Source organism: Podarcis liolepis, assembly GCF_965112155.1.
Source record: "Podarcis liolepis genome assembly, chromosome: Z".
Taxonomy (NCBI): Eukaryota; Metazoa; Chordata; class Lepidosauria; order Squamata; family Lacertidae; genus Podarcis; species Podarcis liolepis.
The window spans coordinates 48204667-48229693 of record NC_139570.1 but is presented as its reverse complement, the minus strand read 5'-3'; the positions used below and the strand labels follow the sequence as shown (position 1 = coordinate 48229693).

The 25027-nt window shown below is 45.3% G+C and overlaps 2 protein-coding genes and 1 long non-coding RNA gene across 5 annotated transcripts; 1 reads left to right on the top strand and 2 right to left on the bottom strand.

The window, feature by feature from the left end:
• On the bottom strand, positions 1-19071 carry PTGES2 (prostaglandin E synthase 2). 3 transcript variants are annotated; one of them, XM_083485998.1, is made up of 7 exons: positions 19052-19071; positions 9419-9613; positions 8621-8676; positions 7565-7714; positions 5824-6024; positions 3880-3997; positions 1-1651 (listed from the first exon to the last, which is right to left on the bottom strand). In XM_083485998.1, exons 2-7 carry the CDS (start codon positions 9488-9490, stop codon positions 1508-1510), a joined length of 741 nt encoding a protein of 246 aa, XP_083342124.1. In that variant the 5' UTR covers positions 9491-9613; positions 19052-19071; the 3' UTR covers positions 1-1507. The 3 variants fall into 3 exon arrangements, with proteins under 3 accessions (XP_083342124.1, XP_083342123.1, XP_083342122.1); XM_083485997.1 differs by lacking the exon at positions 19052-19071 and adding an exon at positions 13227-13318; XM_083485996.1 differs by lacking the exon at positions 19052-19071 and adding an exon at positions 12770-13066.
• Positions 10485-11216, bottom strand: LOC310698668. Its single transcript, XR_014521680.1, has 2 exons — positions 11138-11216; positions 10485-11102 (listed from the first exon to the last, which is right to left on the bottom strand). It is a non-coding gene; the product is annotated as an uncharacterized lncRNA (long non-coding RNA).
• Positions 18734-23353, top strand: BBLN (bublin coiled coil protein). Its single transcript, XM_083486068.1, has 3 exons — positions 18734-18897; positions 22028-22763; positions 23120-23353. The coding sequence occupies exons 1-2, from the start codon at positions 18801-18803 to the stop codon at positions 22219-22221; spliced, it is 291 nt and encodes a 96-aa protein (XP_083342194.1). The 5' UTR covers positions 18734-18800; the 3' UTR covers positions 22222-22763; positions 23120-23353.
• Positions 23354-25027: the final 1674 nt, after the last annotated feature.

Genomic DNA, 25027 nt, shown 5'->3' with positions numbered 1-25027 from the left:
TACCATCAAAAGAAAACCTTTATTTCCAAGTAGACCAACTGACACCAATACTTTTATCCAAGACAGAGTTTGCATATCTGAATTCTGCAGCGAAGTTACACCAGAGGACGTATCCAGGGTTGCAATCCCAAAATGATTCGGGATCAGGCTGAACAAAGCAGAGCATGTGTCAACAGCAGCACAACCTCATGTGTGCATTTGTTTGAAAGTAAGCCCTACTGCACATGGTGGTGCAACCCTAAGGGTTGGTGGAACCAGCCCCCACCAGGGTTCCAGGTGCAAAAATCACCTATCAGACTATGGAGTGTATGGAGTACATGTGGGTGCTCTTGCACCTTTCACCCTTCCTCGTCTCATCCTTCTTCCAGATCCTTTGAGTACTTGGGTCTCATAAAAATATAGGAATTTCTCATGTGGCTAGTGCAGTAAAGTGGTGGTTTTTTTCTGGGGGGAGGTGCCAAGACAGCTCCTTGCCAAGGGACCTAGGTATGCCTCTGACTCGAATAAAGGACAAATTGCATTGGAGAAACTCACGTATACAAACTTAATCCAGTTTTTAATTGAGCTGTCACTTGTATCCCCTTTTCCTCCCCCTCTAAAGAACTAAGTAACTGAAACCCTTTGCAAAGTGAGCCGTGTCTGTTGAACAGGTTTAAGAACAGAACTTGCACGTGCTCCTCCTAAGTGTGAGGGCTGCTTCACACTTTACAACCCTTCTCCAACATTAACATGCCACATAAGGCAATCTTTTACGTGGCAGACCACCACAGATGTGTGCCATCGCCACATTTTACAACCCACACCTTATTTAAAAAGGAATTGCCTTTCATCTGGAAATTCTGACAGATCCCTTTGATGGGTAGCAAGAGCAAAGGCTCTTCTGTTCTCATTCTTTCCTAGAATACCATTATTTTATCCCAAAGGCACATTTCCAGAAACTTCAGCCTTCTCCCTGCACCTGCTTCCGATAAATATTGCACACTATTTGCTAACTGTTCTTTATTTGTTTGTGTTACCCTCTCTGGGTCAACAGTCTGGTAATGGAGAACTCCCACATGCCATACAGGGACCCAGAGAAAAGCAGCAACGAGAGTGTGGCTTCAGATCTATTCACTCTGAACAACAAGAAGGACTCAGTGTCCTGCAAACTGGCAGACTCTTTCCCATCAGCAGAATGAACCCCTAGGAAAACACTTCTTCCACCTCCTCCAGGACCAAGCAAATATTTTGCAGACAGACAAGGTTGTTTTAGACACTTGGAAAAACAAAGTCAAATCCCAAAGCAGAAGGGCCTAGTAAGGGCCTAACAATCAAAATTCACTCAGCAAGTATGATACCCTTAAGGCTTTCTACAAATAATAGTCCATGCGTCATGTTCCACTGCTTTTTCCAAGACCCCTTTGGTGGTGGACTCTCATTGCATACACCCCTTTTGGCTCTGGAATTAGAAAATAAATAAGTCCTGCTTTGCTTTATGAGCTTTTCCTGGTCAATGTAAGGGTTGTTTTTAGCATCTGGAGTGCTGCTTGGCAACTCTGGACTGCCCAATGGCTGCCTCCATACGACGGTACCAAGGCTGGATCTTGGTGTGGGTCATCATGTCATCAAAAGCTTCCAAGCCTTCCATGACACGCAAAACTCCATAAACCGCCTGTGCAGACAGAACAGAGAAGAAAACTGGTGAGAAGAACATCAGCTACAAGTGGAAAAACACATGCATCGCAGAAGCTTCCATTTTCAACTCCCAGCATCTCATAACTAAGAACACCTTCAGAAGGAGGGACTGGACAAAGACTCGGGGCATAGAAGCATAAGAAGAGCATTGCTGTATCAGACTGAGGACCCCAGCAACCTATTCCCTGTTTTGGACACCCCATAATTATTGGGGTACCCTCATACAAGGGTGCGTCAAAGTCCTAGAGACCTGTGGTGGAAATACTCAAACTCCCTCTTTTGCCTCCTTCATTACATGATTAATGGAACTGAAGTTAAGGAGAGCAACTTCCCTGTTTTAAAGGGAACAGATCCCATCTTCCCTCTGGACATAGCTTTCGTTTTCTACTAAAGGCCTAGTTTGTGTTGCATCTTTCCAGTCACAACTTTAACTCAGTGGTAATGGATGGCTTAGAGTTGACATCACAGCCAAGCCACAGTTTGGTGCTGTGACTGTCCCCTTGGTACACATGCTGATGGACTCAAGGTTACCTCCCTGTCCTTCCCAGCTTGCAACAACCACCGCTAGCCACTGCCTGCCTGAACTGGCAAACACGGCTTGCAGCAAAGCAGAGTTTGCCAGAAACGCCAGTTGGCTTCCAATTCTGATTTGGAGGCAATCCATGCATTGCAGTAACCACTGCATTCCCCGATTCAAGTTCAATGGCAAGCAGTTATACTGAACCTTGAAGCAGGCAAGGAAGTATACACACAAGCCCAGAATACCGTGCTGGCAACTAAGCCATGGTCTGCTTGTGTCGCCTAAACTGGATCCAGCATAAGGAAGTCAGTATGGCTTCAAGTTACAAGAAAGGAGATTCCAACTCAGGATCAGGAAGAAATTTCTGGCAGTAAGAGCTGTTCAACAGTGGAATGGTCTCCCTCGGAAGGTGGTGGACTCTCCTTCCTTGGAGGTTTCTAAGCAGAGGTTGGATGGCCATCAGTCATGGATGCTTTAGTTGATGTTCCTGCATTGTAGAGGGTTGGACTAGATGACCCTTGGGGTCCCTTCCAACTCTATGATTCCAAAGTCCTGAAGGAGGCCCACTGATCACCCTCTGGGCCTTGCTGGGGCCTGCGCACACCTGCCTTTCCTGAGCATGCAAGCAACAGAAAGAACAAGGAGATGGATCAGCACCTTCCTGTCACCTCCTCCTCTCGCCTGATTGTGCTGTTAGGCTGGATGCAGAGGGTGGGCACAGACCCTTTATGGGTACCTTCATATATGCAGAACCAGAGGTGCCAACTTGCCCCCACCATTGAGGGGACCAACAGCATGTGACGTGCTGAAGAGGCACGCAAAGTTATCACCCAATACTGAGGGGGCCCAGCTCCCCCTTTAAGAGCTTTGGGCCCCCCTCCCCAAAGTGCCTTGCCCTCCCCCAGGTGGCAGAAGCCTGTGCAGAACACTGCATTAGTTTTCAGGATTACAATTACTTCCGCCCTATTTTCTCTTTTACATAGAAGTACCTGTTGTATTATTCGGAACCGTGGCTTTTTGTCTGATATACCGGCATGTCTCACTAAATTTCATTCACCGCTGAGGGATAGGATGACACAACAATGAGTGTCCCTGGACAATATCGCTATTCCCGCACTGAAAACTTCTTTGTTCCCAGTGTGATGAATGTCTTCTGAGCATGAGGGGTTAATTTCTGTCCCCACTTATCTCAAAAGGGAGTTTTGGCAATCAAGATTTATACCTTGGTTGCCTTTAATCACTGCCTAATTATCTCTATGGTGCTGGAGGAGACTCTTGAGAGTCCCATGGACTGCAAGAAGATTAAACCTCTCCATTCTGAAGGAAATCAGCCCTGAGTGCTCACTGGAAGGACAGATCCTGAAGCTGAGGCTCCAATCCTTTGGCCACCTCATGAGAAGAGAAGACTCCCTGGAAAACACCCTGATGTTGGGAAAGATGAAGGGAACGACAGAGGATGAGATGGTGGGACAGTGTTCTCGAAGCTACCAGCATGAGTTTGACCAAACTGCGGGAGGCAGTGGAATACAGAAGTGCCTGGCGTGCTCTGGTCCATGGGGTCACAAAGAGTCGGACACGACTAAACGACTAAACAACAAAGGGAGTGTCAGCAGCCGATGACTAGCCTGCCACCATTCCTCCCCAGAATGGTGGTGGTTTCCAATGGCCACTTGCCAGGTCCTTACCAGATCTGCAAGGTTTGGCTGAGATCCACCCATGAACATCCTGTGGTGGCCGACAGCTTCCACCCAGTCGTCCACTGCTTTGTACAAGTCTTCCCTGACATTATCCTGCAGGTGGTGCCTGCAGAGAGAGAATGGGGCGGGGGGATGGCTTTAAAGCTTCCATAACTGATGAATTTCCTTCATTCACATTTCATCAACTTTAGACACGGCTTGCAAAACAGCAAACTTTTTTTTTTTGGTTAAGATTCCAAGTCTAGGGATAAGAAGCAACAAAACTAAAAACAGAGACATACGATCAGTTTAGTCAATTCATTAGATTTTTTTTCAAATCTTCCTGCAGGCAAAGCGAATTACAGAAAAAATTAACACACTGGAATTCAGTTCATAATAATGGGTTATGGGTAACTAAGTTCTACTCAGAGTAGACCCACTCTAATCAATGTTACCAGTTGTGGGGGAGGGGAGTGCTCTTGTCCAGGCTGCACTTGCAGGACATAACGTTGGCCACTGTGAGAACAGGAAGCTGGACTTGATGGGCCACTGGCCTGAGGAAGACTTTTATGTTCTTACCAAGTTAGTAATGTCCATTAATTTAATAGGGCTACCACTGGATGCTACCCAAATGTACCCATTATGACAATATCACAGAATCCTTGTAAGGATTCTGAATCTTAAAGAGGATAACAGAAAAGGGGCTGTCTCTGGCTAAGTCACACTCAAAGTGGATTCACTGAATTAAATGGACTTAGGTTAGACCTGAGCATTGATTGCAATGGGTCTACTCTAGAATACGATTACATCTAGGATCCTTTTATGATTATCTAGGTGGGACGGCAACTGAACCTTCCTGAGCAAACTGAAGAGGGGCTGCTGATCCTGAAGACAGATCAGCCATCAGGTCCTGCCAAGAACATAAATTCAAACAGAGGCAATCGGGTGTAATATTAAGACCACTAACATATGAACCGAATAGACAAGCTCAGGCCAGGGACCTTGTACAACCGGCTCTCAGTCAACATGAGAGGATCCACTTTTATTTTCTTTTAGTGTTTCAAATTTGTAAAGCAGTTTGGGTGTCTTGGCAAAAAAGGTGAGATACAAAATCTGCCAAGTAAATAAAGAAGTTAGCATATAAATGTGTTCCCATATTACTCAGCAAAATGAAGCTGGAGGGTTGCTGTACATCATGATGAATCATCATCTCACTGACTTCCCGAAGAATTCCTAAGGCCCCTTGCTTTTTAAATATGTGCCAGACGTTAAGGTTAATGACTTGGTCAAACACAAGCAGACATAAAAGGGAACCATTTCAAGGAACCCCAGTGGCAAAAGTGCAAGAGGAAGAGCTCTGCCTGCCCCACTACTTCCCCTGGCGGCGGCGAGAGGGAGGTGTTCTGGCATGTGACATGGCCACTCATTTCCCCCACCCCTGGTGGAGAAGCTGGGCAGTTATGCTTTACAGCAGGGGTCAGCAAACTTTTTCAGCAGGGGGCCGGTCCAATGTCCCTCAGACCTTGTGGGGGGCTGGACTATATTTTTTTTTGGGGGGGGGGAATGAACAAATTCCTACGCCCCACAAATAACCCAGAGATGCATTTTAAATAAAAGCACACATTCTACCCATGTAAAAACACATTGATTCCCAGACCATCCACGGGATGGATTTAGAAGGCGATTGAGCCGGATCCGGCCCCCGAGCCTTAGTTTGCCTACTCATGCTTTAGAGAACGCATTGGCACCCACCAAGTTCTGAAAGAGTCAGGGCGTTCCTGCGTATTACATTGCTACTTGGTTTCTCCATGTGGCAAAATGGGATGGGCCGCCCCTGATTAACCTCAACAACCGACAGCAGTCTGGCCAGCAGTCTGGCCGTCCTTGAAGTCGAGAAGTGGAAGATAAAATGAAGATGTTACCCTTGAGCCTTAAAATTTCAGAAGCACCAACCTGGCCTTTAGCCTTTTGCTGATGAAGAACATCGCAGCAGCCCCAACGTATTTGGCAAAGAAGCCTTCGAATGTGCCAAACTTGCCCTCGTGTACAATGTAGTCGAAAGATGCCAGGGCCTCGCCAGCCGTGCGGTAAACATTGGGCGAGATGAGGTGCACAAGCCAATCGTCTGCCCACTGCCTCCATTTCATTTCCTCCCTGCAAACAAGACAGGAAAAGCCGAGACGTGTTTTGCACATGGGATTGACGTCAAAGAGCTGGATAAAGCCGGGTGGGGAGATAAATGGTGCCGCCAGGTTGTAAAGTCCATTAAAACTAAACTATTAGCCTGGATAGCTCAGTTGGCTAGAATGTGGTGCTGATAACACCAAGGTTGCCGGTTTGATCCCCGCATGGGACAGCTGCCTATTCCTGCACTGCCAGGGGTTAGACTAGATGGTTCTCAGGGTCCCTTCCAACTCTGCAATTCTATGGTTCTACAGATCAGAAGCCAACGTGGTGTCTCCAGGTATTGTTGGGATTACAGCTTCCACCCTCCCTGGCCATTGGCCACGCTAGCTGGGGTTGATGGGAGTTGGAGCCTAACAATATCCAAAGAACAACACAGTGGCTGATCCCAGCACCACATTCCAAAACACAGATAAGAGCAGATCACAGCTAAACCACTCTGCGATTGTTTTGTCTTACCATCAAAATGTACACACATTTTATGAAATAAATAATAAGATCAGCACAAGACTTGGGACAGGGGAGGAATCTGCTTCCGAAAGACAAAATAATTTGTTTACAGAAAAGTAGAGCATGTTTACTGTGCACTATGGCAACAAAGTACAAGAAAATACACATAACGTTTTACATTACTGAGTTCACCGTCATATATATTTTATTTCAATTTTTTACCATCTTATTGTTTTACACAGCAAATGCTTCCGGTGCATGCGATGGGTCTGTTTCAGAAGCTACAGCTGGTGCAGAATGCTGCAGCCAGATTGCTGATGGGAGCTTCTGGTTGTGAGAACATGCAATACCACTGTTAAAACAGCTGCTCCAGCTGCCCATTTGCTACCAAGTCAGGCTCAAGGTTCTTGTATTGATTTACAAAGCCCAGAACAACTTGGGTCCAGGATACCTCAGGGGTCCCGGGGATCCTTACATCCCAGCACAATTGCTGATATCATATGCTCATCTGTGTCAAGAATTTCCCACATCAGTTGGAAGCCTGCTGAGAACGATCCTAGTACAGTGGTACCTCGGGTTAAGTACTTAATTCGTTCCGGAGGTCCGTACTTAACCTGAAACTGTTCTTAACCTGAAGCACCTCTTTAGCTAATGGGGCTTCCTCCTGCTGCTGCGCCGCCGGAGCACAATTTCTGTTCTCATCCTGAAGCAAAGTTCTTAACCTGAAGCACTATTTCTGGGTTAGCGGAGTCTGTAACCTGAAGCGTATGTGTCAGGGCTGCCCCTGACAGTATGTAATCTGAAGTGTATGTAACCTGAGGTACCACTGTATAATATTTTTCTCTAATAAGCTGCTTTTGGGGACAGGGTAGCATGCAATCAAACCATCCCCACTCACATTCTGAAGTGATAATTTGGGTGGGGACTCCCATACTTTTCTGAACACACAGATAATCAAAAGGACAGCTTGCATAACTGTTTTTCCTTATACAATAGCGGCCGTGGGGCAGCAGGATCAAGACTGTGCTGTCCAAGGAAGGGTCTCTGTGTTAATACCTACACCCTTGCTTCCTTGACAGGATAAAGATTCCGAGACTCCTTTTCATCCAGCATAAGCCAGTATTTGTTGCCAAACTCAATCACCTCCTTGCCCCGGTCATTTGTGGCTTTCATAGCAGGGTAGTATGACATAATCTCGTCCAAACTCCTCCTAGGGAAATAAAAGCAGAAGTCAAAGAACAACCACACACTTTATATTCCATCCTCCCAATCCCATGACCAGGCAGTGACAGAAGGAGAGGGATTCAATAAGAACATCTCCTGAAATAAGACAATGGCTACGTTAGACTAACTCTGACCAATCATTTCTGGGCACCAACAGAAAGTGCCTAGTGTTGCTCAAAAGCTTGGAAGAAACAACAAGAGAATCAGTGCTGTTTTGAAAGGTTCCATCTGCCATATTGGTTCAAAATGGTGTCCGTACAAGTGAACCTTCCAAAATATATAACAGACTAGCTGAAAGTACCCAGCATTGCTTAAGAATTCTAAGAAACAAAAAATAAAATCCTGAGCTTCATAAATGGATAATGTAATCTGTTAGTTTCAAGAGCTGCACACACACAAAACGCCAACCTGGGAAATACCCAACTAGGATCCAGCCTCAAATCAATTCAGTGGTGAAGCTAATAATTAATTATGGCTTCTTCTTTTTTAAAGCACACCTTTATTTTTCACTTTTCAAGTGCAACATACATAAAAGTACTCCCCCCCCCCGAGTACAACAAGATTTATCTGAAGCTAGTGTGTATCCGTGGGTTCTTCTGGAATGGTGGGATCCTATCTCCACGATCATTTTAGCAGTGTACAAAACTAAACCAAGTCAAGTAAAAAGTGCCTGACCATTTGCTATCTATTCCTTTGTTCCCGGAGCTTATTTTATCCTAGAAGATTAGGTTCCATATTGGGGGGGGGGGCAAGTTTCAGACAAGTTTGTGTTTGGAGCAAGTCCTAAAACCGCAGCATCATAAAGGGATACAAAAACCGATCTGTAGACACATAAGGATGGTTTTATTTGTAATAAGCTCAGCATCTTATTCTTTTTTCAAAAATCCCTTACCTGGAAACGAGGTAGGATTTAAATGCACTGATGATCACAGAAGAGTCATTCAATTGCTGGGGGATGGGGGGGGGGGGGAGAGAGCGAAGCAGAGTGTTACACAAAAACTTGATTCATCCATGTAGGTACCAAACCTAGAAGAGGTTTTGTCTTTAGGGCAGAGCTTTCCAAACTGTGTGCCGCAACATGTTAAGTGTGTTGGCTGCAGTTTATAGATGTGTCGTGTGAATGCTCCCTGCGCTCCTTCCGGGAATGGAAAGAGGTTAGTTGAATCTCCAGTTTGCTAGTGAAGCGGAATTACTGTATTACGAAATGACGCATGTCTAAACAATGTGTCATAAACATGAAACGTTTGGAAAGCTCTGCTTTAGGGTTTTGATCCTGTATTTGAATGCATTAAATTGATTTGGTAGACACCTTGATAATATCAGGTAGAGACAATAAAATTAATGCAAGCTTACATGCTCCAAATAAAACGAATCAGTTATTTTTCACGGGCACTTGACCAATTTTTTTTTTATATAAAAAAGGTGAATGAAGTTGTCTTCAGACTTCCAAAGTGAAAGATCATGTGGCGGGGAGGGGGTAGTATTGGTTAGCATGTTGGACTGGGACTTATGAGACCAGGGTTCAAGACCCCTGTTGATCATGAAATATATAATATATATAGTATAAAAATCTATAATTAAAACACACTATGAATCCCCTTAGAATATTAGGCCCTTTTCTGCACCCCCTGCGACAGGCACACCAGGTAAAATAAGCCAAGGAGCTTAAATTGCCCAACCAGAAACTCACCACTGTGCTTCCAGCGCTGGCAAGGAGAATGGGCACTTTCCTGTAGGCAGAGAACTTAATCTCGTTCTGCATGACTGGATTCACCTCCACGACTTCATAAGGCAGCCCATGGTAATCCAGGAAAGCTCGGACCTTGCTGCAGAAGGGGCAGGTCTTGTACTGGTAGAGGGTCAACTGCAGGTTCTCCTCTGGGAGCTGAACAGGCAGAGATGTCAAGGGCATCACTAATCTGGCTAAAGAAATACCTTCCCCCCCTCCCAAAAAAAGCAGCGTTTATCACAGGCAGAGGAATAAGGCTACAAAAAGCTGCTTATTACGACGGCTTAAAGGAGCCCTCACGGCCAGAGGCAGTCTACCCTGAGTACCCTTGCTTTGGCTCTCTACTGAGGTGGGGGGCTTCCTGGCAGCACCTCCCAGGCCACTTTGAGGAACATAAGAAGAGCTCTGCTGGATCAGTCCAAGGGGGTCCATTTCATCCAGCATCTGGTTCTCAGGATGGCCACCCAGATGCCCCCGTGAGAAGTTCCCAAGCACAAGGGCATTCTCCAGCAACTGGCATTCAAAAGCAAAAAACTGGTGACTGGGAGAGGCCGTCGGGACCACATAACACCGGTTCTGAGAGATCTGCATTAGCTCCCAGTACGTTTCCGAGCACGATTCAAAGTGTTGGTGCTGACCTTGAAAGCCCTAAACGGCCTCGGTCCAGTATACCTGAAGGAGCGTCTCCACCCCCATCGTTCAGCCCGGACACTGAGGTCCAGCACCAAGGGCCTTCTGGTGGTTCCCTCGCTGTGAGAAGTGAGGTTACAGGGAACCAGACAGAGGGCCTTCTCGGTAGTGGCGCCCACCCTGTGGAACGCCCTCCCTTCAGATGTGAAGGAAATAATCAGCTATCTTCTCTTTAAAAGACATCTGAAGGCAGCCCTGTTTAGGGAAGTTTTTAATATTTAATGCTGTATTGTTTTTAACACTCGACTGGAAGCTGCCCAGAGTGGCTGGGAGAACTCAGCCAGATGGGCGGGGTATAAATAATAAATTATTATTATTATTATTATTATTATTATTATTAATAGCGCCTCCAACCGTGGAAGCAAGGCATAGCCGTCACGCCTGGGAGCCATGGATAGCATTCTCCTCCATGAATTTGTCCAGTCCTGCTTTCAAGCCATCCAAGTTGGTGGCCATTACCGTCTTCTGTGGAAGGGACTTTCCTAGTTTAATTATGTACTGCATGATGGGACTTCTTTTTCTCCGCCGGTGGTCCTGAACATTCAGCTTCACTGGATGTCCCACCCTGACTTCTAGTGTGATGAGAGAGGGAGAAACACTTTCCTCTAGTCTATCTGCTTATAGAGATGGGAGACACAGAGGCAGACCAACAAACGAACGTGTTTGCATTAGGGGATGTCCTGAAGTAGAGGACCTTATGCATTATATCTTGCGCTGCCCCTTATATAATGAAGCAAGAGAATGATTTTTCGCACCTATAAGGACAAGGTCCCCTGGCCAGAACCCCTCTGACATGATTTTATATCTCCTCGCAGACACAGATAAGTATGTGACCTGGCGTGTAGGAAAATTTTGCAACTGCCGCTAGGAAAATTAGAGCAAATTATATAGCCAAGATAGCCACCAACTGTAAAGGAGATGAATTTATTTGACCCTATCTACATCGAGTTATATTCTACCTTTATCACCAAACTCCGAATATAATTGCACATTGTATTAATTAACATTATTTTTTAATATATTAGTGGCCATGTGATGATTTTAGCCTATAAATTTTATTGTTTAATGTCTTAACCTGTATATTAAGGTACTTTTATATCTCTGATTAGAGAAGGTAATGTCTTGATAATATAAATGTTGTAAGTTTTTTTGTATTAATGCAGCGTATTTTCTTTTAATTGTTGAATGATTCTGTGTACATTGCGGCAGCCTTTGGCTATGTGCAATAAAACTGACTGACTGACTCTATCCACTTACTACACATCATAAAGGGGAATGCAGAATAAGCCAGACTGAGCACAGCTCTTCTGTTCCCTATCCCTATCCCAAATATGTGGAATAAGCGTCAGGTTCCTCATGCTCAAACTTTTCAAGTCCGCATTTCCCCTCCAGATGCAATGGAGAATCACTTTTATTTATCAGCTACAACAGTTTGCACTGGTGGCTGTTTCAAACTGCTTACAAGGTAAGATGGATGGCAAGAGTTCTTTTTTTTAATTTATAAAAATTGATTTTCATGAGAAAACAACATAGAAACAGGTAACGAGTTTTAAACTACTGTTTAAAACTCTGCTTTATTGGAATGGGGCATTCACTGTTTCAAATGGTCCCCCACCTCCTGTTGTAAACCTTTAAATGACAGCACAGAAATATTTTTTAAAATAATTTACTTATACATTTATTAGTATGGTATCAGTGATGCTGCTGTTGCTACTCACCTGAGATCAGTCTGCAAGCCTAACTCACTGGCTGAAGACCACCAATAGGTTGGGTTAGCAATTTGCAACCTTTGCAGACCCAGAACCCTTATTTAGCCCAAACACCTTTCTCCACATAGTATGGTGTATGGTGGTCGTTCTGCTCCCATGACCCACCTTATGACCTGGGCTGTGACCCAGGTTCAACCCACAGTGGCAATTCCAAGCTGGGAATGTCTCCTGCTCTGAAACAGAGCCATTGCTGCCAGCCTCTGTGGACCCAAGGGCCACAATTCCACATAGGCAACTTTCTGAGGGCCACATGCCAGTTGCAGGCAGAGCCTTAGGCCAAAGTGGATGGACCAATGAATGTAAATTTCACCCATATTAAAGTAGAAGCTTCTACACACTCTCCCTTGCCTCTGTCCTCCACCCAGAGAAGCAAGAGGTTTTAGGTACATCTTATCAGCGCTTTTTTCTTAAAAAAATAAGATGTTTAGGGTACTCTCATTTTGACTCAAGAAAATCACAATTTGAAAGTTCAAATCAGGGGAAATAAATATAGTAAATGGACAAAAATACAAAGATTCCTAAAATGTTTAGGGGTATGCGTACCCCTGCGTACCCCCAGAAAAAACCACTGCGTATATTATTATGCACTGCATTGCACTGAACTTTTTGGCACGTGCGGCCAAACTGGTGCCAAACGCATTGCCAGCCAGAGCAGGCCGCTCCAAGCCAGCTCCCTTCCTTCCTTCGTTACCAGCTGGAAGGGAGCTTCACAAAACTGCGGAGACGAGAAGGGGAACCCCCAGTGGCCATCTAGCCCAACCCGCTGCCATTCAGGAGCCGCGCAACGAAAGAGGCGCCGGTAGAAACCTTCCCTGGAGGAGAGCGCCCCGTTCCGCTTCCCTTCCCGCCTCACCTTGGACGCCTCTTGCCTGGCGAGAGGGTTCTGGCCTCGGAAGCGGCGCTGGAGGGTCCGGTAAGCGCCAAAGGCGCCCCCAAGGGCAAAGACTGCCCCCAGCAGAAGGGGTCTCCCTGCGCCGGGCCAGCCTCGCCCATAGCTGCCCGCGCCGGAGGAGGCGATGCAACGGCCCCGGCTCCCGGCCCCCACGGAGACCAGGAGACCCCTTCGCGCAACTTGGCAGAAGCCCTTCACGCAGCTGCCGCAGCAAGACGCTGCCATCTTCGCTCTCCGGAGGGAAAAAAGCGGCGCGGGAGGGTCCGGAAGTTTAGGAATATAACAAAAGGGGATTTAAAGAGACAGGGCCCCTACCAGATTTGCAAGATTTTTGAAGTTCCGGCCTGAAATGCACGTGCGCAGCACCACACTGATTTATTTCTGCGCAGTAATGTAACGAATTGGGTTTATCGCCCACCTATTTCTCAGCGTGGTTCTTCCCATCATCTGTTTGTTTCTTTCTTTCCAATATTCATTCATATGCCACCTAACGACAAAAGTCCTCTGCGTGGTTCACAAGTTAAAAACTAAAATGAAAAAAATACAGAAAGGGATCTGAAATATAATGCAGAAAAAGAAAATGACATTCCCCCCCCCCAATTTTTTTATTGAATTTTCCAAATTAATAACAAACACAAACAAAAAACAAACAAAAAACAAACATAAATGCTAACTGTAATAATTCCACTTTTGTTAACATTGTTAGGTGACTTCCTCAAATCCCCCTGGCTGAGTTTCAATGTATGTCATTGTAACAGTTTTCCAAAACTAATTTCTCATAAGATTTACTTAGCCAATTAACATCTTTCTTTCTTTTCATATTTAACTTTAAACATATTATTCTATAACATCACATATTTAAATCCTTAGCCAATCTGATACTTGCAAGTATTTCTGTTTAAGTTATCTGAGCATATTTAGCTAAATAGTCTTTAAATTTCATCCATTCCTCCTGGTACTTCTCCTCCTTCTGGTTGCGAACTCTTCCGGTCAGGTCGGCTAGCTCCCAAAAGTCCATCATCTTCATCTGCCATTCCTCCACACTTGGCACTTCTTGTGTTTTCCAATTCTTGGCCAATAAAATCCTAGCAGCAGTTGTGGCATACAAAAACAATCTAACATCTTTCTTGGGCAATTTCCAAACCTGTTATTCCAAGAAGAAAGGCCTCTGGTTTCTTAATAAATGTATATTTCAACATTTTTTTCAATTCATTATAAATCTTCTCCCAAAAGTCTTTCACTCTGGGGCAGGTCCACCACATATGATAAAAGGTTCCTTCTTTCCAACATAGATTATCACTATTGTGATATATCTTTGCTAATTTTACAGGAGTTAAGTACCATCTATACATCATTTTCATAATATTTTCCTTTAACACCGTACATGCAGTGCACTTGGCCCCCTTCCTCCACAACCTTTCCCAGTCTTCAAACATTATGTTATGTCCCACATCTCTTGCCCAATCTATCATCACAGATTTAACTTGTTCATCCTTTGTATGCCACTCCAACAATAGATTATACACTTTAGATAAATTAGAAAAAGAAAATGACATTCGGCAGCAACAAATATTTTTAAAAAGCGGTAAAAAAAGGGAGAAGAAAACACGACTGAAAATGTCTTCACCTGAAAATGTCTTCAATCTTGAGGCAAATCAGGCTGTGAGAATCATTTTAAGGGGGATTCCTCTCACTTGAGCCTGTCTAGGCTAGTTGCCCCTAATGTAGGGGCACCAGGAAGGAAGTTGCACCGAATTTGATGGGTCATGCTCCCATGAAAGTGCGTGGGGAGGGGAGATTGCAGCCTGGCACGCGGGCCCTGAGCCGTCCACTCGGGGATGCAGCGCCCACTTTGTGTGTGTTGGGGGGGGTGTCAGTTTCTTTCATTGCACTTAGTAGGGCTTATGCCTCCTATGCATGCTTTCTCCTGCCAACCTAGCAGTTCGAAAGCACATCAAAGTGCAAGTAGATAAATAGGTACCACTCCAGCGGGAAACGGCGTTTCCATGTGCTGCTCTGGTTCGCCAGAAGCAGCTTACTCATGTTGGCCACATGACCCGGAAGCTGTACGCCGGCTCCCTCGGCCAGTAAAGCGAGATGAGCGCCACAACCCCAGAGTCGGCCACGACTGGACCTAATGGTCAGGGGTCCCTTTACCTATGCATGCTTTACTCGGAAAGAAAACTAAGGTGGGTATGAGTGGGTTGGTTATGATTATGATACTGAGAATAACTCTTATCCCTAGCATTGCAAGAGCGTTTATGCAACCTGCAATTAAAATTCAAACAAAATCCAGCATGACAAAATAAAACCTCCCTGTTTTCTTTGCAAAAGGAGGAACTTCAGAAACACACAAAAAAGGCCCCAAGTTTGGGGATCTGTATGCATTTTGCGGTGCAGCTTCCAATTATGAAGACAGTTTCTCGCCCTTCCGATCTTCGCCTGGTGCCCACCCTCTCCATAACCATATAATTTAAGCAGAAGGGGCGTGGCTTGTTAAAGTCACAGATTTTGACCTTTCCTCCCCTCCGTCATCAACCTTCTCGTCAGGAGCAGCTTACGCGATGGCGTAGGACTACAGCTCCCATCATGCACACTGGCTGAGGCTGATGGGAGTTAGAGTCCAACATCAGGAGGGCGCCAAATTGATTCCGCAATGCTTGCAGGGACCGTCTATTCGCTTGCATCTGTCAATTCAGATGCAATTAGGGTGATCAGATTTTTTCAGTTGAAGGCACAGGAAAGGAGGCTGGCAGCTCCCCCTAGAAATTGCTTCTTACTAGTACTAATAATCTCCTTTAACACTGCAGTGTGATGAGTGTACTGCAGCACAGTGCAGCACAGTGAATGTTCGTTTATTGGAGTCTATCTATGAATTGCTTCTCATAAAATATATTGAAGAGACTTCACAGTAAAAATGAATGTAAAATGCTCCCAAATGTAAAAACAGAACAACAACAAAAAACCACCCAAAATAATCCCAAATGTATAAAAAATGATCTGCATATATGCCAGTGTGGTATTACCATAATACCACGGCTTTTTCGGCTGTGGCTCCAATCTGGTGGAACGCTCTGTCCCAAGAGACCAGGGCCCTGCGGGACTTGACATCTTTCCGCAGGGCCTGCAAGACAGAGCCATTCCACCAGGCCTTTGGCCAAGGCACAGCCTGACTCCCTCCTTTGGCAATCTTCACAGAACTCTAGCTCAATGGTTGCCATCAATTTGATTTGAATTAATTTTATAAGGAAATGATTTTAGAATGTTGTATTATTTTATTGTTGTTAGCTGCCCTGAGCACGGCTTCGGCAGGGGAGGGCGGGATATAAATAAATAATAATAATAATAATAATAATAATAATAATAATAATAATAATAATAATAATTATTATTATTATTATTATTATTATTATTATTTTAATGTATTTATTTATACCCCACATTTTGGTTAGAGTGGTTAGAGTGCCAGACTATGATTTGAGAGACCAGGGTTCAAATTCCACACCCACCCTCCTTGGCCATGAGGCTCACTGGGTGTGTTGCTACCTCTCAGCCTAACCTACCCTGTGTTGTGGGAATTAAATAAGGAGGGGGAGAACCACCCCAAGCTCCTTGGAGGAAGAGGTGGGATATAGATGGAATGAGCAAAATAAACAAAGACAACCTAAAGTTGCCAGCAGGTGATTGAACTCCACCCCACAATAGTGACACCTTGAAAACACCTTTAATCTGCTTTAACGTTTCACTAAGTGAAATTTTACTTCTCAGGAGTTGCTACCACTGCATGTTGTGCAATCATAATTAAAACCAAGGTTTTAATCAATATACAATATATTGCATAAAAATACAATGCAGCGGCACCTCAGTTTTTGAGCATCTTGGAAGTCGAACGTTTCGGTTTCTGGACGCCAAAAACCCGGAAGTAATTGCTTCCATTTTCGAGCACGCCTCAGAAGTCAAAAGGCTTCCGCTGCGTTTCCCCCCTTTTTTTCTGCATTAACTTTGCCAACCGCCCTTTGCGCTTCGTTTGCTGAACGTTTCGGAAGTCGAACGGTCTTCCGGAATGGATTATGTTTGACAAACGAGGTTCCACTGTGTATGAACTAACTTGAACCCTGCATCATTGAAAACCCTTCTTTGTGTGACCCCTATGAGAGGTCCCGAGGGTGGCAACACAAGAACGGGCCTTTTCTGTGTTGGCTCCTCATTCAGTGGGTGGCTGCATCTGGCTGTGCTCTGTTGTCCATCCATCCCACCTTCGTTGCCACTGTTAAGTTGTGGGTGAACATATCAGAGGACACAGCGATTCTTCAAACAGCTCTTGTTTATTCACAGGCCAGGCCAGAACTGAACTGAAGGGTTCAGCCAGTCTGCTTATATAGAGCTCCACTAGAATGCAACAGCAACCATTTTCTGTAACTATCCAATCACTGAACGCCACTTTCGATCCCTTATTTGCATATGTGGACCTGAACTATCTACAGTATCCCCCTGCTGGCCCAGGGTGAGAACTTTAGTACATAACACTCTCCAGGAAGGCTTGCCTGGCACATTCTCTACATATATTTAGGCGCCAAGCCTTCTCCCAGACCTTTGGCTAATTAAGCAATCCATGGTCTTTAAAACTGGGGAAGAAGTGTGTTATTGTTTTCAGTATTACCTTATCCACTTTGCGGCTGCGTAGCTAGCCCTCAGGTGCCCAGGGTAGTCGGTGTGCGCCAAGGGGAAGAGTGAACTGCCCATTGGATGGGGTAAGCTGAGGCAAGGGGCGCTGCGCGGAGACTTAGTGCCGCCTCCCCTGCAGCTGTAGAGTGGGAGGCTGCAGGTGGACACAAGCATTTTGACCTCCACATCAGGAGAGATGCGTGGCTTGGGCACACTGCAGGCCCCGTGATAAGTGCCGTCCCCCACAGCATGGCGCCCAGTGCCCCCTGTCCCGCCTGGCTAAACCTCTGTGATCCTTGGATGAAGGACAGCATAAAAAATTAACAAATACAAACAATAACAAATAAAAAAATCATGCAATTAAAAACAACCAATTTCTAACAGACACAAATGAATAAATGAAATGAAAATTCTATAATGAATTCCATAAATGAAACCAATTTCTAACAGACACAGAAATTTAAAATGGCAAGAGGACAAAAGAAACACGGCAATTTCTACGTGGTTTGGTATGATTTTATCAATTACACGAATGATGGAGCATGTGGCAGAGCAGTGCCTGCAGTGCGTAATGCAGTCTGTCATGTCTAAATTATTTTACCTCCTCTCCCGCCCACCTCATCATTTTCTTCTCCTCCATTCCTTATTATTTGTTAGTTTTAATTCAGGTATGCACAACTAGTAGTGAAGTGAAACATGTAAATCCAGAATACCGACAGTTTTTAAAATATTGCTTTTCTGTATTCTCCAGTTTAACATCATACCTCATAACATGTCACATTGCAAATTAACTGCTCGGGTTTTCTCCAATGACTGTCTGCAAATTCAGTATTTAGTTTTAAATTTCTGCTAACTTATCTTTGGATTGCTGTTCCTCCGTTCAGTTGCTGTGAGCATATGCAAACAAATTTGTATTTCTTTGCAGCAACATTTGTATTTTTGAAAATGAAACCCCATAAAAATTAAATTGTTGGTGGGGGACGCACGGACGTGAAACCAGTTTCAAATCCAATATAGATTTGAAAGTGGATATAGCTTGCCATTTAAAATACGTACTATCCCACACACACTATTTACTTTTACACTTGGGGTGTTTACTTCCTTTTTGACAGCTCGGTTCTCCTTCTAACCCGCTCCGTCAAGGCTGAAAAGCCCTAGCTAGAGGGCTCAATGAAAGCAGTGAGCGTGGGAAAAGGGGGGCGTGGCTCGCCCCTTTGCAACAGCGTCTTCGCGTTCCATCCGGGAAGTAAGGGGCGGGGCTTAACCCCTTACACACCCACTTGCTTTGCAAACCTGGGAGGCGATTTCCGTGCTCGCCTGGGCAGCGATGTCAGGCCCTAATGGAGAGCCGCACCTGAGCCTGGGGAGGGGCGAGGAAGAGGAGCGGGAGGACGGCGAGGACCACAATGGCTTCGGAGAGGCAGGTAACACTGATAAGCCTTCCAAAAGCAGCAGCGCCCCCCTCCCACGATGTCCCCTTTTCAACACAGCCCTCCATCCTTTAGATCGCTGGCTGGGTTTGACAGCGCAGTTTCTAAGCCTTCAGTCATATCGGTGCGGGATCCTACATGCACTTACCTGAGATCAAACCCTCCGGCCCTCGCAAACGTCAGTTCTACCTTTGTGCAGCATCAGGCTAGTTTTCACGCGCTCCTCTCTTACTCAGGCAAACAAGAGTCGTCGTCAGATTCAAGGGCACGTTGCGACCAATGAAAAAACGCTCAAGGAGCGGGTGAGGCGGGGTTCTCGAGGGGCGCGGTCCGGGGAGGGCCCTGATGGTCAGGTAGAGAGACTGCATTTGGCCCCTGGTACAGAGCACGGGACGTGGGTGGCGCTGTGGGTTAAACCACAGAGCCTAGGACTTGCCGATCAGAAGGTTGGCGGTTCAAATCCCCGCGACGAGGTGAGCTCCCATTGCTCGGTCCCTGCTCCTGCCAACCTAGCAGTTCAAAAGCACGTCAAAGTGCAAGTAGACAAATAGGTACCACTCCAGCGGGAAGGTAAACGGCATTTCCGTGCGCTGCTCTGGTTCGTCAGAAGCGGCTTAGTCCTGCTGGCCACATGACCCGGAAGCTGTACGCCGGCTCCCTGGGCCAATAAAGCGAGATGAGCGCCGCAACCCCAGAGTCAGTCACGACTGGACCTAATGGTCAGGGATCCCTTTACCTTTACCTTACAGAGCACGTATAGGATTGCAGCATTAGGAGTTAAGCAGGTTTGAGCCTCGCTGAGTAACCTGTGGGAACTGTGCCTCTTTACCATACAAGTACAGGCTCCCCATAGTCTAGCTTTCCTCAATATTAAATAACAATAATCCCTTCCTGTAGAAAACTACTATGTCCAGGCTCCCAGTACGTTTCTGAGCACAATTCAAAGTGTTGGTGCTGACCTTTAAAGCCCTAAACGGCCGTGGTCCAGTATATCTGAAGGAGTGTCTCCACCCCCATCATTCTGCCTGGACGCTGAGGTCCAGCGCTGAGGGCCTTCTGGCGGTTCCCTCACTGTGAGAAGCCAAGTTACAGGAAGCAGGCAGAGGGCCTTCTCGGTGGTGGCGCCCACCCTGTGGAACGCCCTCCCACCAGATGTCAAAGAGAACAACAACTACCAGACTTTTAGAAGACATCTGAAGGCAGCCCTGTTTAGGGAAGCTTTTAATATTTAATAGACTATTGTATTTTAATATTCCATTGAAAGCCGCCCAGAGTGGCTGGGGAGACCCAGCCAGATGGGCGGGGTATAAATAATTTATTATTATTATTATTATTATTATTATTATTATTATTATTATTATTATTAATTATTAACAAATCTGGAACCATTCTTACTGATTTCTACGCTTCATTATTCATTTTAGTTATTCACAGAGTGCCTCCCATCAGCTTCGGCTGGTGACCCAGCTGCTCCCCTATCTGAACAAGGATAGCCTAACTTCTGTTGTCCGTGCTCTGGTAACTTCTAGGTCAGCATTATACCTGGGGCTGCCTCTGGAGACAGTTCAGAAACTTCAGAAATCTGGTGCAGAATTCAACAGCAACATTGCTCAAGGGGCAAGATGGTTGGACATATTACACTGATCCTGGCCCAACTGAACTAGCTGTCAGTTGGTTTCCAGGTCCAATTCAAAGTGCTGGTTTTGACCTATGAAGCCTTAAATAGCTCAGGACCGCAATACCTCAAGGAATGTCTCCTTCCATTTGAACCTACCCGGACCCTGAGATCACCCTCTGAGGCCCTTCTATGTGTGCCTCCTTCCCAAGAGGTCCAGAGGGTGGCAACGTGAGAACAGGGCCTTCTCTGCAGTGGCTCCCCATTTGTGTAACACTCTCCTCAGGGAGGCTCACCTGGAGCCTTCATTGCATACATTTAGGCACCAGGTGAAAACATACCTCTTCTACCAGGCCTATGGCTGAACAATCTATGGACTAGGGGTGGTGGTATTGTTTTTGTTTGCTACTAGGCTATGCATTTCTGTGTTTTTGTATTGTAAACTGTCCTGTGATCCTTATGTGAAGTTTAAAGAATAAATAATAATAGTCTGGTCAAACTATGTCTGGGCAGTGGATCTTCAGACTGACAGGGTTGGGGACTCCTATTGTTGAAGGGTTTACTTCATGCAACTCTACCAAATCCATTCAGATGGAAAGATATCACATCAGGGGAAAGTCTTAGCTTGACTGTTCTCACTCTTAGCGCAGCAGATGTGTGCATGTTTGGAGGACAAGTCTAACTCTGGTTACAATCCTATACCCATTTACCATTGGCCGTGGCTCTTAGAGCTGAAGTCCCCAGAGGCAGTTTGATTGATTTAAATTATTTAAATCATTTTTTTTTCTTTAAAGTCTCTGCCTGGTAACAGGGCAGATTTAAACACTTTAGAATAATTTTCCATACAAGTACAGCTGCAGTTTGCTGCAAGTACAGTAGTTTAAAACTGTTTCCCCCCCACATGTGTACATTTTTGTTGATTTGATCTATTCAGTTAAATCCCATGGTTGAGTCTTTCTGTGCCTGCCTGCCTGACAACCTGTTTCAAGTGGATTATGTGGCCTCCCAAGTGATGGACTCCCATTGGGATGATGATGATAAATTTTATTTATACCCCGTCCTCCCTGGCCAGAGGTAGCTAATACCAATAAAATGTCAGTAAAAACATAATAAAGAAAAAAACCCACAATTTAAAATACAGGTTAAAATGCAATTTAAAATGCAGCCTCATTTTAAAAGTCAAAACCATAAGGGGAGGGAAACATAAGGGTCAGACCAAGTCCAAACCAAAGGCCAGGCGGAACAGCTCTGTCTTGCAGGCCCTGCGGAAAGATGTCAAGTCCTGCAGAAATGAAGTTGTAGTCCAGCAGAATTAAGAGGGAAATGGCTTCCCCACCCCTGAATTAGCAGCTCTCTGGTTGATATGGACCTTGAACCCAGGTCTTATTCTGTTTGTGGGTGCCACTGGCTACTGACTTAATTTTGCACTGTCAATTCATGCTAGAACAAAAGGTCTGATTTTTGTACTCAGGTCATCTTACTCCCTCTCTCTCTGCTTTCCCCAACCAGAATATGCAGCTATAAATTCCATGCTGGACCAGATCAACTCTTGTTTGGATCACCTGGAGGAGAAGAACGACCACCTGCACGCCCGCTTGAAGGAGCTGTTGGAATGCAACCGTCAGACACGCCTGGAGTTGCAGCAGCTGAGTGAAGGCGAGGATGGGGAGAACGACACGCAGAGACCTGAGCCAGACACTTAATGTCCACCAACCTTATGTGGGATAAAAGAAGGTGTAGGCACATGGTTGCTGCTTCCAGTGGGACCTCCCCTTCAACATGGGCTTAGTTTGAGTAGAAAAAGGTGCTTTTGGTTCGTGTGTTTGTTTTAAATATCTCCTACCTGCTCTCCTCTCCTCCGGAGTTGTGGTTATGGCTGCTTATGTTGTTAAGCTCTCAAGGAAACGGGGTCTGCTTGTTTGTGAAGGGTAGAGGGCAAGAACTGGATAGGTCTAAGCTGAATCACACGTCAGGATTTACGTTGAGCCGTGTCCTTTCTGGATGAATTTACCATGTCAAGAATTGGAAGACTCTTGAGGAAAATCTGATTCCCAAGGTTGCTAGCCCCTAGTTCTGTCTGGCTAGAAGTAGTTCCATGATGAGATACATGAAACAAGTCTCCTTAGTTTTGACAGAAATTGTTGGTTATTAGCAGGGCCGTCTTAAGCATATCTGGCGCTGTGGTGCAAAGATCCCTCTGGCGGCCCTACCCCCACCCCACCCCCCGTTTCCCAGAGCACGTACAGTGGTACCTCGCAAGACGAATGCCTTGCAAGACAAAAAACTCGCTAGACGAAAGGGTTTTTTGTTTTTTGAGCTGCTTCGCAAGACGAATTTCCCTATGGGCTTGCTTCGCAAGGCGGAAACGTCTTGCAAGTTTGTTTCCTTTTTCTTAACACCATTAATACAGTTGCGACTTGACTTCGAGGAGCAACTCATAGAACGCGGTGTGGTAGCCTTTTTTGAGGTTTTTAAAGACTGGTGTTTTTTGAAGCTTTTCCAAAACTTTCCCGACACTGTGCTTCACAAGACGAAAAAAATCGCAAGACGACAAAACTCGCGGAACGAATTAATTTCGTCTTGCGAGGCACCACTGTATAGGATTTTTTTTTAGGGAGCTGACACCACGCTTACACATTATCCCTAACAAGCCCTTAGCACAAAATAAAATGAAAAGGCAGAAGATCTAGTGAAGTCCTCAATTCCAAAGCAAGACTCATTCAAGACTCAGCTGTTCTTCTAATTCATCCTCATGATTCAAATCAACACATATCAAAAAGTTAAAGCGATCATCAGTTTGTTGTTCTTTAAATAAATTGATAAAGACACAGAGAATGAAGTTCCCGGCCATTTTGTGTTTAAGTACAAAGATGACGTTTTCAAATATTGGGTGGGTGGGTGTGGGTGTAAAGCAGTGACATCCTGAACCTAAAAAGGATGCAAAACTAACTGCACTTACCTGAGAGTAAGCCCTGCTGAATCTAATAGGCCCTTAAAACCCGCTCCTGTCTTTAAATGACTTTTTGTTGGTGTTTGTTTTTAACCAACTGCATGGAGAGTACGCTCTCGAGTCCATCCTTACCTCCGAACTGAGTCCTAATGGTAGTGTACCACCCCATAGCTTTCCCCTCCCACCCCAAATCTGAATGAATCCATCCTCCACCTTTTTTCTCAACGGAAGGGACTGGGGGCGCCTTTCTCGGTGCCCCTCCCCATCCTCCCTGCTACTGCTGCGGGGCAGGAGAGAGAAGGAAGCAAGAGAACACATCTGGCTGTAGGAAGAGCTGCTGTTGCCCAGCATGCCCTCACAGCTGTTCCCGATTGGTCCCGGACTCCCACTGCTGGGCACCCTGATGGGTGGGTGCCGTGGCGCAGGGCACCACTAACCCTAATGGGTAAGATGGCCCTGGTTATTAGACCTCTGTCTCTTATAAACACCTTTAAATGAGGAGCAGGGAATGATAGTTGATGAGCTTTCCGGGCTGGCAATTGCATTGGCAAACATGCTCATCATTGCAAGGCTTACTTCCTGGCAATAGTTCTTTGGTATAGCAGTCGCTGGATGTGCAGAATTCTAAATTCAGTAACCTGCTTCATTTCATAATAGACTGCAGTGAGTGACTGGCACCCATACCAGATTACCCATAATTCCTTTGCCAAAGGGATGGCAATAAACAGGTTTAAAAGCAGCCAAAGTTTACAATGTGGATGTGCACATTGTGGAGTTGTATCTTGTTTGCCATGATGGGCAGTGCTTCTGATTTAAAATCCTATTTTCCTTTTACTTTGGAAGCAAACATTTATATTAAGGGGGGTGGGCAAGAACAGCTCTTGATATTGAGCTGTCAAGGGCAGCTCCTTCCTTGTCTCATCTCACCCATTTATCAAGAAAGTAGTAGTTACAGGTAGGTAGCTGTGTTGGTCTGCCGTAGTCGAAACAAAATAAAATAAATAAATAAAAAATTCCTTCCAGTAGCACCTTAGAGACCAACTAAGTTAGTTATTGGTATGAGCTTTCGTGTGCATGCACACTTCTTCAGATACCAAAAGATACCTGCTCGAGTGCCAAAACCCGGAAGTAACCCATTCCAGTCCTTCCAGGTTTTGGCGTGTCCGTATCCTGAAAACGCGCAACCTGAAGTGTCTATAACCCGAGGTATGACTGTATTTTATTTTGTTTCGATCAATAAAGGAAACATAGCTTGTTCAGCAATAAAAACAGTCATGAGATAGGCAGGATCATTCCTTTCCCTCGTAAAATAAGTTGGCCAGAGGCAAAAAGGAGTGTTTGGCTCCCTTTTGTGAAAAAGGGTCACTGCCGTGTGGTTTATCCTCATGACTCAAAACACCCCAACCACAAGCCCACAAGTGATGGTTGGGTCCAGAGAATATTAATAGAACATCACACAGTTATTAAGTGTTTAAAAATTGCGGTGTTACAAATGGGAGCCCTGCCATTTAACGTGGAATACGAATTGAGCTGTCAAGTTGTTGTTGCAACCAAAAGAC